The sequence below is a fragment of the Caretta caretta genome, chromosome 11 (genome assembly GCF_965140235.1).
Source record: "Caretta caretta isolate rCarCar2 chromosome 11, rCarCar1.hap1, whole genome shotgun sequence".
Lineage (NCBI taxonomy): Eukaryota > Metazoa > Chordata > Testudines > Cheloniidae > Caretta > Caretta caretta.
Window position 1 is genome coordinate 50,144,426 of NC_134216.1, and position 13,522 is coordinate 50,157,947.

Consider the following 13,522-nt stretch of genomic DNA (forward strand, 5'->3'; position numbering starts at 1 on the left):
CATATCTTACAGCCCAATTCTGCAGACATATGCGATAAATGCTATTTATCATTTGTCTTTGATGGCTTCACCTGCTTTTTGCCTACTAATCTATCTGCTGGGACTGCTGCTAATATTCCAAAGCTTAGAGAAGCTTTCCAACACCTACCATGTCACAGGGCTTTCCCCCCCTTTAAGTCTTCCAGAGAAATATTCCCTTCTTCCCCTCCCCACCCATGCACATTACATTTGCTAGACCCCAGAATGGACAGTGTTAAGTCCTGCACCATTGACAGATGTGAAGTCCAATATCTTGTGACCAAACTGGTGCAATAAGAAAACCAGGAATGGTAGAAATCTTTAGTTTTCTAGTCCTCATGGAGTGGGAGAGTTTGAACTTAAAATTGACATTATTATTTATTACTATTTTTATTACTAATAATTAATAATAATAATCTGGTACTGCAGTCGTGCCCAACAGCCCCAGTGAAGAACCAGAACTCTATTGCACTAGGCAGTGTACAAATGCAGAACAAAAAGATGAGCTCTGCTCCAAACAGCTTAACAATCAAAGTATAAGGCAGTAGACAACAGGGTGATACGAAGAGGAGGAGAAACAATTAGAAAGCAGTGGTCATCATGACAAACAGTGATCTCGGCTCACCAGCTCTCTAACCATTGTCAAGATTTTTGTAGGCATCACAGCAAAAGAGAGTTTTTACAGAGGGATTTGGAAGAGGACATTCTTATACAGTATCTGGTTTCTAAAATATATTAGTTACAATTTTCCTCTCCTTCCAAGCCCTATAAGGTTTGATTCTTGGTATTGAGAGGGTGCCTAACTTTAAAATAAAATGCCAAAAATACTTGTAAAACTCTGAAACATTTGTGAGATACCACACTTCTTCTGTAAAATGTCGAGCATATACAGAATATGTATTTAGTATGGTACAAAGGCTTTCATAGTCTTGGATAATCTCTATCAATTTACAGAAGTGCCATCTCATCCAAAAGAAATGTTAATTCATGGTGAATTAGGATGTGTTTTAAATATGACCGGTTCAAAATATGTATGTCACAAACTGTATGGACAAACTCATTCATGCCACTGCCTAATAAAATGTGATCCGTTGTATTTTTCATTAGGTTACCACAAATATCACCTGGGGCATTCAACCACAGCCCATGCCAGTGCCAGTGTGGGTTATAATTTTGGCTGTCCTAGCAGGATTATTGCTCCTGGCTGTTCTAGTCTTCGTAATGTACAGGGTAAGCATTATACTTTCGGGGGGGCGGGGGTGTCCATTATTGATGTATTACTGAAAATGACACTAGTAATTTGGTCCTAAATAGTCTGAATATGTTTATCTATTGGGTAAACTGCAGAGTCCATCCATTCATCCTAGGTTGTTGAGCAAGGGAGGAGTTGCAATAAGGGTTGGTGTTTGTGGGAGGACTGGGCTGTTGTTTGGCTCACTTAGGATTTCCTGGGTTTAGAGGATGAGCTGAAACTAGAGAGTATGGAGGAAAACCTAAGTGACTGAGTAGTTAGGTTGTTTCTTAAGCGCTCTCACAGTGAGAAATGGCTTGTAAATGACATGACTCTCACTTTCCAAATACGTGTGATTCTCCAAATTACAGATGGGGTTCTTCAAACGGGTGCGACCTCCTCAGGAAGAACAAGAAAGAGAACAGCTGCAACCCCATGAAAACGGCGAAGGAACATCAGAAGCTTAAAAAGAGTTTTATCTGTGTAACATATTGAAACTGTAAAAATGCCAGCATCTTGGTTACAAATTTTGATTTCCCTCTTAAGGAACAGACACTCCATGACTGCACTACTGTTGATGTCTTTTGGCATTGGGAATAGCCTTAACTACAGATTAAAAGCAATATATTTAAATCTTCCCCTGTATTAATCACATTAATAGATGTGACCTAATGCATATGCACTGATTTGGATGTCAAAAACATACATGATATTTTGTGCCATGATTTTACTAATCTAATTTCAGGAGACACTGTTCTTTGATGCACAGACAGGTGTTGTACAAACGGCTACATAGATTTCACTTACGCTCTGTAAACCAGGAGTTCTCATAGTTAATTGCTAGATTTAGTATGTTCTCTGTTGATGGACATTTACATTCAGACACTACACTTAATTTTCAAGCTCTTGGTGGCTAGATGCACAAAATGAGTATAGCTTGTTTTACAAGTCTGCCTTGATTGCAAAGCTTTTCTGTCCTTAGACTCTTGCTGATGATTTTCCCCAGAAAAGTATACATGGGAATATTCAGCAGGATCATTCCCATTTGCCATCTCTTCTGCATGCTGGTCTCCCTTTCTGTAAGGAGTTGGGGGCTAGCTGCCTCCATGGGACCATTTCTCCTTCCCCTCCCACTTCTCTTGATTTCATAGATGGTGCTCCACAGGTCTTGGTCTGTATTTTTAACTCAATATAGTTATACTGATACAAACCCTAGTGTGGATGTTGTTATACCAATATAAAGGTTCCTTCTACCAGGATAGCTTAGTACCCTCCTAAACAGAAATAAACTATACCAGTATAAATTCCTTTATGCCAATGTAACTGTGTCCACACTAGTGGTGGTATACTACTTAACTATATCAGGATAGTTGAACTGATGCAACTTCTGTATTTGACAAGCTCTAAGAGTAACAGCAAGGATAGAGCACTTTGGCATGTATTCTAGGTTGCTTGGGGCAGCATCTCCACTGTAAATACCCCAAATGACCAGAGAACCTTTTTGCCACAAGTTACCTGAAGTTAATAGCTTGTTTAGACTTTCATTTCTGCCTCATGTCCGGTTTTTGGAAAACCAGGACTGATTTTCAGTCTTCTTTGCATTCTTAGCTGAACCACTATTGTATCTGCATTATTACTGAGAAAGTCCAAAGTTAGTAGGGGGTTAATTTGTGTATTGGGCAGCTTGCTTTTTTATCCATTTACATATTGTTTTAGATGGCTGTTTAAGTGAAATTACTTTATAATGGAAATCCTGGCCTCACTGACGTAATGGATTTTACCCACAGCCTTTAATTGTATAGTATTGTTATTATAATCATAGAGGGAGGAATCAGGACCCATGGCATTAGGGGCATGTCCACAAGACATCTGGGGGTGAGCCTCCCACCCTGGGTCCACAGAGTGGAGCTCATGCTAGCACTCTAAAAATAATGTTTTGATCTTGCATCGTGGTCCAGAATTCAGGCTCCTAAGCCCATCCCACCCCACCCCACCCTGGCTTCAGAATCCAAGCTCCAACCTGACCCGTCTACACAGCTATTTTCACAGTGCTTGTGCAAACCCTGCTAACCTGAGTCTGTGGACCCAGGCTGGGTATCGCAGACGCAGAGTAGACATGCCCTAGATGGCCTTGTTGTATGTGTTTTAAGATGAGACAGGAGTGATTTTTTTATTAAATTCAGCTTCAGTCAAGGCTTGATCCTGCAGTTATACTGCACACCTGATTCCCATTGACATTAGTGGGAAATCTGCATACGGAAGGACCATTCGATTCTTTGGGTCCAATCTGAAACTTAGGCTAAGCCTAGAGGTTGAAGAGACTATCAGTAGAGAGAACATGGCTCTGATTCTGCAAACATGTATGTGCTTAAAGAACCTGAGTAGCCACAGTGATTTTAAATCAGCAGGACAACTCACCTGTCTAAGGATGAGCACAGGACTGAGGCCATTATGGGGAGATGGAGAAAAGCACAGGAAAGCTCAGCTCATCTGGGCGGGGTGTTAACATTAGTATTAACTACCCCCTGATTTTACGGTCATGAAAGCGTGTCATTTCTTGGCAATTAGGGTACAAAGGTGTCATTTCAGCACAACTGCTGTAACTATGGAAACTTCCATCTGAACTAAGTTACATAAAGTAATATTTCTTGAAATTATTTGTATTTCTTATGTTCTACTAAAGAATAACAGCAAATAATTGTTTCCCCTCTTTGATTAAAATCCCTGTACATCCACTAATCTCCAGTTTCATTGTTAGAAAACAGTAAAGTAGCTGCAGTGTTCAGGTTACATCATGAATTCAACTGTGCACACAGCCCCCAGTTCAGGACAGCACATATGCACATGCTTAAAGTTAAGCATATGCTTAAGGGATATTTTGAACAGGGATGCTTTCCTGAACTGAGGTCTTTGTTTTTACAATTTAGATTTGGCAATAAGATGATTATAGAATTTATATTTTCTACTGTCATAATAGTTTTCGTAGTGGCCTACAAATGCTACTTGTATTCTTATAGCAAATGTTTTATAATGTCCACTTTTTTATAAAGAAAATGTGATATTTTTGTATGCAATGAATGCCCCTGAAGCAAGTGCTGTGCATAAAATCATATGGCAGATAGCTTATTTAGTCCTCTTTTCAGAGAAACTCACTTCATAAGTCCAAATTCATGTATATGCACTAACAACTTGTGAAATTATTTAGCCTAAGAGGGCAATTAAAAAAATCCAGATCTTTTATGAGTTTATATAACTACTCCAACTTACATTATTGCAGCTTTTTATGGTGTATCTTAAAAAGTTAAGATTTATATTGAGAAATTTATATTGTCTGGTACCATACTTGGGAAAGATTCATGAGGTGTAAGGATGTAACCTCACTTGTAGGTTTAAATTTGTCTTTCAAGAAACACTATTAAAGTTCAGTAGTAGATATATTGTTGTTAAGCACAAGTGGGAAGCCAAACTTTAGATATATATATATCAAAAGTCAAAATCTTTTATAAATGTTCACAAATGTCTATATTAGACTTGTAGTTCTATCCTTTAAATTTATGATTGACTAAACGATCTTGGTGCTTTTGATACTTTTAAAGAAAGTCTGCTACTGTATTTCCTTTCTTTACTAAAAATTTTGATATCTCTTTACGTATAGCTAAGATTTAAATTCAAACTGAGATTTTAGTATTAGTTATTCCTAAAATTGTGTCCAGCCTTGAATACTTGTAACCTTGTTAAAATGAACTCTAACAGGTATCTTTTGAACGTATTTCAGCTGGAACTAGGGGATTCTTGGTGCTTTTGAAATGTTCACTTTATTAATATATAGCTATGAAAGTGTAGAGCTTTACACAGCAAAAAATGCATTAAAGAAGTTTTTTAGGAGTGTCTGCTACTATTTCAGAGGGGTTAAAAGATTTTGACCATTTTGGGGGGAGAAAGATTCAAATTGTATAACATCTTGTTTTAGAACCAGTGCTCATGCTAGAGGGAGCTATGGGGTATCACCACTGAGCACTACCAAATCGCATCAGAGAGGAGCATTAGCATGGACAAAATCTAGTCAACTCTGTCTTACTACAGAGTAGGGCCTGTTCCAAAGTCCTATGAACTCAACAGGAGACTTTCCATTTACTTCAGTTGGCTTTCAGTTGGGCTGCTCATGTACAGTGGAGCTGTCTGTGAATGGGAAAGAATTAAGGTTATGTAATAGGAAAATAGCAGCCCAGAATGAATGGGTAGGTGGCAGAATGTGCACTGACCTTGTCACTTCCATGAGGAGATAAGGGCTTCTTTCACTTGTTGACGCAAGAGCTGAGAAACAAGTTTTGTGTACTGTGTACTCCTACCACAAAGAAATGCAACCTTTTGTTCCCTTTAGGATCTAATCCTGGGAGATGCTGAGCTCTCGAAGTTCCTTGGGATCTGAACTTTTTGGTACTCAGTCCCTAGATTTTAGTTCTCATGTGCAATATAACATTATAATCAGATCTAATTCACTGCCAAGTTGTTTTTAAGTTTAATAGGCCTGACCTAAGACGTGATGTAGCATTTGTTGACTTATAGTAGTCAATATTTTTAAGAACCTTTTACAAAACAAATGTATTAAATTGAGTTGATACATGAATGCTGTAGAAAGAGTTTTGATCACCCACATTGGGTCAGACATAATGAGTATATATTCTAAAGTTTATCAGTTGCTAACTCATTGGTTTGGGTTAATGAGATTTGGTACAATGTTTTTCTCTAAATCCATTGTGGAAAATTTGATGAGTGACTGTACAATAATGTATTTGAGTCTGTAGTGCTACTACTGTTTCATACGTTTGTGCCTCTTATTTCAGTGTAATTTTTTTCAAAAGGTATTTGAAACTTTTTAATAATAGCAAAGGAAATCTAAGTTTAAATGCATTGTCCTTGTAAAAATATTTTACATTATGGTTGAATAACTTGACCCTTGACTTTTGCAAAATAAATAAAGATTTAACATAACATTAGAAACTGCAATGAAAATATTAGTTGAGTGGCCCTTTCTGATCCCTAAAGAAAACTTACTTGTTATGACAATGCTGTTTTGAAAATGTAACATTTAATTCTTCATTTTATAACAGACCGGTTTTTGCATGCATTTTGCTAGTGCAATGTTGTCTGCACAAGCAGAAAATTAACTTACTAACAAGACTGCCACAATTTGGGCCACTAGAGTTCCTAGCTGTTTGAGAAATATATTCATGAATCAAATGGAAATATTTTTAACAGTTACAAAATGGTTTCAAGGGGCCTTACAGAACATTTAAAGAGAGCAATATTCATTTTCAGTCACCGTATTTTTATTAAAATATAAATCACACAAATTGTGTATTGCAGCAGGCAGAACTGCATTAGCATCAGACATGGCTAGCAAGCCTGCCTTATTTTCCTTTTTAAGTCCATTTTTAATCCCAGAAATCCACTGACACCTTACAATTGATTTCATTGGGTTATATTTGTATAGCTCTGTATTCAATTACATTTAGAAATAATTTAAAATATTCATGATTGGATAAACAGATTTTCAAAATCTGATTGTAAATGTTAGATTGATTAGTATTAGAATTTTGGAATAAAATACCTCAATAAAAAAATCTTCTCTGAATTCTTTCAAAAGAATATGCACTTTTAAAAAGTTATATAAAATAGTCAGTGGAAAAGTTCCAGAGTAGCTGCTTGCAGCCCACAAGGATTCATTGAGTATTAAAAGGTGCACATAACACATACGTCACTTTCTCAGCTGAAGTTGCACTTCCAACAAGGGGATTTGTTACTGCAGTAAGGGGAAAGAGAAGCTGGTTGCAATCTATTTTCTCTCATTGCTGGATGACAAACATCTTGCATATCTCAATATCAGGAAGTTACATCTGCAAGGATTCCATGGTCATTATTTTATTGACGGAAAACAGTCACTTTTTATCCTTTCCTTAAATGTGTAAAGTCTGGGAACGAGTGTTTAATTTTCTAGTTGTACATATTAGGACAATTTCTTGGATTGTTTTCAAATTAACTGTATTCATCTTTATGTTCTGGGTGATTGTAAATATTTTGCTGGACAAAATAAAGGGGTGCATATTATTTTTCTTTTGACTGAATAAATGTTTACTTAGGAAGTAGAGCTAACTGAAATTTTTCTAAATTTCAAAAGAATTTGTGTGTGTGTGTGTGTGCTGGTTTTTCAACCAGTTTAGACTGGTAGATATTCAGAAATTCAGTGGAAACTTTGGCATTTTTCAACTGGCTCTATAAGACACAGCGTCTGCACAAAGGTTGTGTGTCTATAGAACACACGTACATACAGCTCAGGTGGTCAGGTTGCACCTTTTGACCCAGTCCTGCATAGACTTATGCATGTGCTTCCCTTTACACACTGAGTAGTACTATTGTCAGGGCTTTAATGTTCCCTCAGTTCTGCTTCTTTTGAAGACCACGACATGTTGACTGCCGTACAAATAAGAGGAGTACTTGTGGCACCTTAAAGACTAACACATTTATTTGGGCATAAGCTTTCGTAGGCAAAAACCCACTTCATCGGATGCATGCAGTGGAAAATAGAGTAGGAAGATAGATATACACAGGGAACATGAAAAAATGGGTGTTGCCATACCAACTGTAACGAGACCAATTAATGAAGGTGGGCTATTATCAGCAGGAGGAAAAAACCTTTTGTAGTGATCATAAGGATGGCCCATTTCAAACAGCTGAGAAGAAGGTGTGAGTAACCGGGGGGAGGGGGGGAGGGAGAGAAATTAGCATGGGGAAATAGTTTTTACTTTGTGTAATGACCCATCCACTCCCAGTCTTTATTCAAGCCTAATTTAATGGTGTCCAGTTTGCAAATTAATTCCAATTCTGCAGTATCTTGTTGGAGTCTGTTTTTGAAGTTTTTTTTTGTTGGAGAATTGTGACTTTTAGGTCTGAAATTGAGTGACCAGGGAGGTTGAAGTGTTCTCTGACTGGTTTTTGAATGTTATAATTCTTGACGTCTGATTTGTGTCCATTTATTCTTTCCCGTAGAGATTGTCCAGTTTGGCCAATGTACAGGGCAGAGGGGCATTGTTGGCACATGATGACCTATATCACATTGGTAGATGTGCAGGTGAATGAGCCTCTTACGCTGTGGCTGATGTGATTAGGTCCTATGATGGTTTCCCTTGAACAGATCTGTGGGCAGAGTTGACAACAGGCTTCGTTGCAAGGATAGGTTCCTGGGTTAGTGTTTTTATTGTGTGGTCTGTGGTTGCTGGTGAGTATTTGCTTCAGGTTGGGGGGCTGTCTGTAAGCGAGGACTGCTTGCCTGACTAATATCAAATTACCAAAACAAATAGTGGGTTGGATTCTAACAGGAGAAAACCAAAAAAGGAGACTAAGAAAGATGTGCAAAATTGTTTACAATATTACAATACAATATTTACAATAATGTCAATATGCTCCATACGACACCTCTTGGCAACAGCAGGAACATAAATGAGGTCTTTTGCTCCACAAGCATAGCTATTGCATATTTTTTGAGCTAAAGAAAAATCGCTTTAAGTTAGCGGAGAAAGGACACTGGACAAGATGGACAGCTGATATGTAGCCACCATTTTTATCCTGTGAGACAAAGACCAAAATGAGGGGCCACCATTAAAACAGCATAGAAAACCCTCTCTCTAGATCTTCACGTCCAGGCAGTTTTTAAATCTTGCCACTTCTTCTTCCTTCAGAATATCTGTAGCATTTTCGCCTTCCCCCTAGTATAGATACAGCTACATTTTTACCCAGGCCCTACACTTGTGTTTCATCTACTGCAACCTTTTGAAGACTGATGAATTACTATCATTTCTGAAATTTAAGCAGTAGTTGAGGGAGAGCTCTGAAGACTGCAGGAGCTACGCCCTAAAAGGGACTGCCGGACATAATACCTCAGAGAAAAGTAGTATTCAGGTAAGTGAAACAAATTTTTTATTATTGGCTTTCATATCTTTGCAAGGTTGGTTAAAAAAAGATAAGTCTGATACAATTTTTTTTGTAAATGAACAATTGTAGATATGTCAGAGGTAGTTCCACCTCAATAATTCATCTAAATACAATATTATTCCCCTTTGGAAGCCATCTATCATCTCCAACAACCATTTTTGTCTTTCAGCATTCATTTCATAATTTTTGTACATAACTAATAATTGCATGTTAGTAAACCAAAAGCTTAGTTTAAAAAGTTTAAGGTGGAGAATGGGTCCAACCAACACCCAAAATAACTTATTTTTTAAAAAAATAAATACTTTTTAAAAAGCCCAAATATTAAAACAACTAAAAAAATCCAAATATTAGAACATTTGGAAATGAACATTTAAGGGATCCAACCATTTTCCCAGGGCCATACAATCTCTCATCAGCCATCAGCTCAAAGGGGGAAGCAGGTAGGAGACAGAACTAGGAAGTCTTTTATAGCCCCATGTTCCTCATCTTTACATCACTCTATGCAGGGATGCCACATTTAATCCAACCATTCCCGAGGAAAGGTGAAAAAACATTTGAAATCATAAGGGAGCAGACTAAGGTGCAGAGAGATGCACATTTTCCACCATGCCTGCTCAGCTGGATTCAGCAAGTAGTTATTAGTGGGGGCTTCATTATATTAGACGAGAGCATGAGATCTGGAGAGTCAAACTAATTGTCTATTTTCCAGGTCCAAAAGGAGTGGCAGTAAACCATCAGCGCCCCTGGTTAAAATTAAATTAGATTTTTATTCCTTCAACTCTTCATCTCTATGAAGTCATTATTGATGACAATGAATTAATTACACTGTTCTGTAGAGAATGACATTAAAGTAATTAAATAAGAAAAAGTAAATTAGATTTCGAAAATTCTTTTAGTTTTGATAACGTGTAAAGATTTTTAACCTGATAGTTCCCTTTTAGGTTTGGGAAATCTTTCATTGTTGCACAATTGTGCAAATATTTTTCCCTTCCTCTTACTCCCCCGCTATGGAAGTTTCTGAGATAAGGACACATCCATATCTCCCTACAACCTACTATATTTGGCTAATCCGTTGTTTATTGAAGGGGAAATAATAATTGTAAAATTATAGTATGGCCCTTTTTAAAAAAAAAAGATAATAAAAGATAAAAAAAGATAGATAATAGTCCTACCTTCAAGGGCAGGTCCTGGACCAGAGGTCCCTTGGAGGTCCCTTCCAGTCCTACAATTCTATGATTGCATTTTAGTCTTAGTGAGTGCTTAGCACTAAGTGTCAAAAAAATCTCTTAATTGTACAAGATGCTGTATAGCACGTATGATCTAAAAAGCAGGATAGGATTCACGGGGGGGGGGGGAAATAATTGGGATAGATGTAACTTTAGTAGTCAAGACTTGCCCTATTCCCACCTTCAGTTTTCAAAAATCATGAGCCTAGTCTGAAACTCAGGAGATGTGCTTTTAAAACAGTAATATACAACTTTGGATTTGTTTTATTTGCCTTCTATTTTCCCTACCTTTAGGATACACTTGCTTCACATATTCAAGCCCCCCCCCCCACACCCTACCCCCTCGTGAGGCCTAGAAAAATTTTTTAAACTAAAGCTGAGATTCTCACTTAATCCCTTGATTCCGGGAGCCGAGCCTTTAAGACAAACACCGCCGAGCCGCGAGACTTGCTGTCAAACCAAAAGACGTAGCAAGCCGGGGGCCTGAGGGTGCTTGGCTTAGACCTGAGCCGTGACCGGTGGGCCTGGTTGGGGGGCCAGGTCCCCTTGAGTGGCAGTGAAGGGGGAGGGGGCAGACTCCGGCTCCCAAGAAGTGTACTGAGCGGCGCTGAGCTCAGCTGCAGCGGGCAGGCCCAGGGTCGCCCACACCCCGGGGGGGTTTAACAGGGGCGGGGCAGGTATTAACTCACACTTGGATCTGAGCGGCGTCAGGGAAGTCAGAGCTTCCCTACCTCGCAAGGGGCCATGGCGGTCACACCCCCCCGCCCCCACCAGCGGACGTTTTAGCACCTCCCCCGCTTGCTCTGACAGGCGCCAGGGCTGCAGCAGGGCCCTGGCGACGAATCCCGGCTCCCAGCCAGACTCTGCCCAGCTTCAGCTTCCCGCGCGGCGGCGGCCGGCCGGGGCAGCCCGGCGAGCCCCTGTGGGGGGCTGGGGCGAGCCGGGCCGCGCTCCCCCGCTGGGCTCCCGCCCCCTCCGTCACGTGTGTCTGTGCAGGGGGCGCGGGCCGCCTCCCGCCCCGCCATCCTCCTCCGGCAGCCGCCGCAGCCGGGCGGGCAGCAGGGAGCTGCCGGCCCCCGCCTCCGCCGCCTCGCCCGCAATATGCCTCCGCTGCCCGCTGGCCATGCCGGGGCTGTGCGGGCGCTTCCCCTCCCTGCTGCTGGCGCTGGCGGCCGCGCTGCTGCTCCGGGGGCGGCTGCTCCCCGCCGCCGCCACCAGCCCCGCCGAGCTGAGCCGCAGCCGCCCCGGGGCACCCTCCGCGGCCACTGCAGGTACCGTCCCCGCTACCCCGCCGCGCCTTCGCGCCCCGGCCACCTGCCCCGGGGAGATGGCACCGGCGCTGCCCCATGCCCGGGAGCGCACCTGCCGCTTTCCCCTGGGAGATCGCCCCAGCCCGCCCTCCGCTGGACCCCCGGGTGCGGGGCCGGGCGCTCGCCCCTACCCCCGGAGGTTGCACCGCTCCCCTGCAGAGCCCTCCCCCTGCCCCCGGGGGCTGCCCGGACACGCCTGTGCATGCGCTGCGCGGAGCGGGTTGCTGGGGCAGGGTCGTGGCCGCTGCGTGTCCAGCGAAGCCTCTTTCACGGCTCTGGGGCACGTGAAGTCGCCTCGAAGGAGCTGCTCTTCCTTCCCCCTCCCAGCCCCCTTCTCCCGGCTCGCTGGCCTGGCAGGTCGCAGCAGCAGCTGCCCGACTTGGGGCTCGCCCGGAGGCAGAGCCCGTGGGAGCCTTTGAATGGACCTTTCTCCGCAGCTGTCCCAGCACCCAGCGCTGAAAAGGCCATGACTTAGCTTTTTCTTGTCTGAAAAACAAAATTGGTCCCAAGGGAAGGGTGACACAGTATTTTTGTGGGAGTGGAAAAGAAGGCGTCATGATTAGTCTCCATAAGACACATCTAGGTTTCTGCGTGGCTTGGGAGAAATTACGTGTCCCGGTGGTCTTTATTCCCCTCCACCCCCGCCTGGTGTTTTCATCCTGCGCCGTGCGAAAAACGGGTTTGGGATTGAGGCAGGTTCAGCATCGTTTTAAACTGCTTGTGTTAGCACTCCGGGCCGACACACACTGCTGGCTGCGATCTGCGACACCTCAGTGATGACTGAATTTGTGAAAATACAGCTTCAAGTTGCTTACGCAAAGAGTGGAACATTTTATTTTTCCGAAGCCCGAAAAAAGTGTTTTTTAGGGAAGCAGATAGTAGATCCGTATTAGTTCCTAACACCTAAACAGAATCCATCTTTGCTATCGCTGGATCTCTTTACTGTGCGGATACTATAACATGTTGTTGCAGGGTGGGAGGGAGGAATGTATCCCTTCAGCTATGTGGTTGCTTTGACCTACTGATAGCCGGAGATGGTCCTTTAAGTGACTGGATAATGCTGTTCAGGAAAGTGTGCCTTGGTGAATTCCTATATGCAGGCAGTAATCGCTAGATTAATGTAATGGATGATGCATTTGTAGGCTTCTTAAATCTCTCAAATGAGTGGCACAATCTGTGAGCTCATTTGTTTTCACATGCACTCTGTGGAACAAAAAAATCTGTTAATTTTCCCAACGATTGTGAATGTAGAACAATGTAGTTATTTCACAAATGAAGGTCTCAATCCTGCAATTGAATCCATGTAGATAGACCCAGGTGCAGAATCAGGGAACCAGTCAATACGGTTTTAAAAAAATATTTCTGATTAAAAGACTCTTTTCTACACATCTATCTTCCGAAATCAGCCTAAAAAAATTTGTACTTGTCATACTGGCTTTCATCTAAGGATTTCAAAATGTGTCCAAACATTATTTAAGCCTTTGTATTATCATGGCCTCATTTTAGCAAATAAGCACAGATTTAGCTTCAGTTCAGTTCAGTCCAGTCAGGCACTGAATACTGCCTAGCAGACCTAACTATATGTTTAAATTTATGCGTGTGCTTAAGTGCTTTGCTGAAATGAAGCCCATGTGAAGTATGTCCAAGTGTTAGACTGATTGTACAGATAGGTCAATTGTAGAGCTGGAAACACTTATTTTATACCCACTAGAACATGCATACAGAAAGGAAAAAGTTTCTGTCGAACA

General features: G+C 41.4%; 2 protein-coding genes across 3 annotated transcripts in view; both read left to right on the top strand.

Annotated features, from left to right (window-relative positions):
* Nucleotides 1-7,357, top strand: part of ITGAV (integrin subunit alpha V) — an 86,649-nt gene extending 79,292 nt beyond the window's left edge. Inside the window, exons 29-30 of the mRNA XM_048869332.2 lie at nt 1,126-1,248; nt 1,621-7,357. Of these exons, the coding sequence (XP_048725289.1) occupies nt 1,126-1,248; nt 1,621-1,716 (219 nt within the window). The 3' untranslated portion in view covers nt 1,717-7,357. The remainder of the gene's footprint in view (nt 1-1,125; nt 1,249-1,620) is intronic.
* A 4,025-nt stretch (nt 7,358-11,382) lies between these two features.
* Nucleotides 11,383-13,522, top strand: part of FAM171B (family with sequence similarity 171 member B) — a 73,133-nt gene continuing 70,993 nt past the window's right edge. For both annotated transcript variants that reach the window (XR_007359071.2, XM_048868829.2), the window contains exon 1: nt 11,383-11,735. Coding sequence is in view for 1 of the 2 variants with exons in the window: in XM_048868829.2 (XP_048724786.2) it covers nt 11,588-11,735 (148 nt within the window). In the remaining variant the exon portion in view is untranslated. The remainder of the gene's footprint in view (nt 11,736-13,522) is intronic.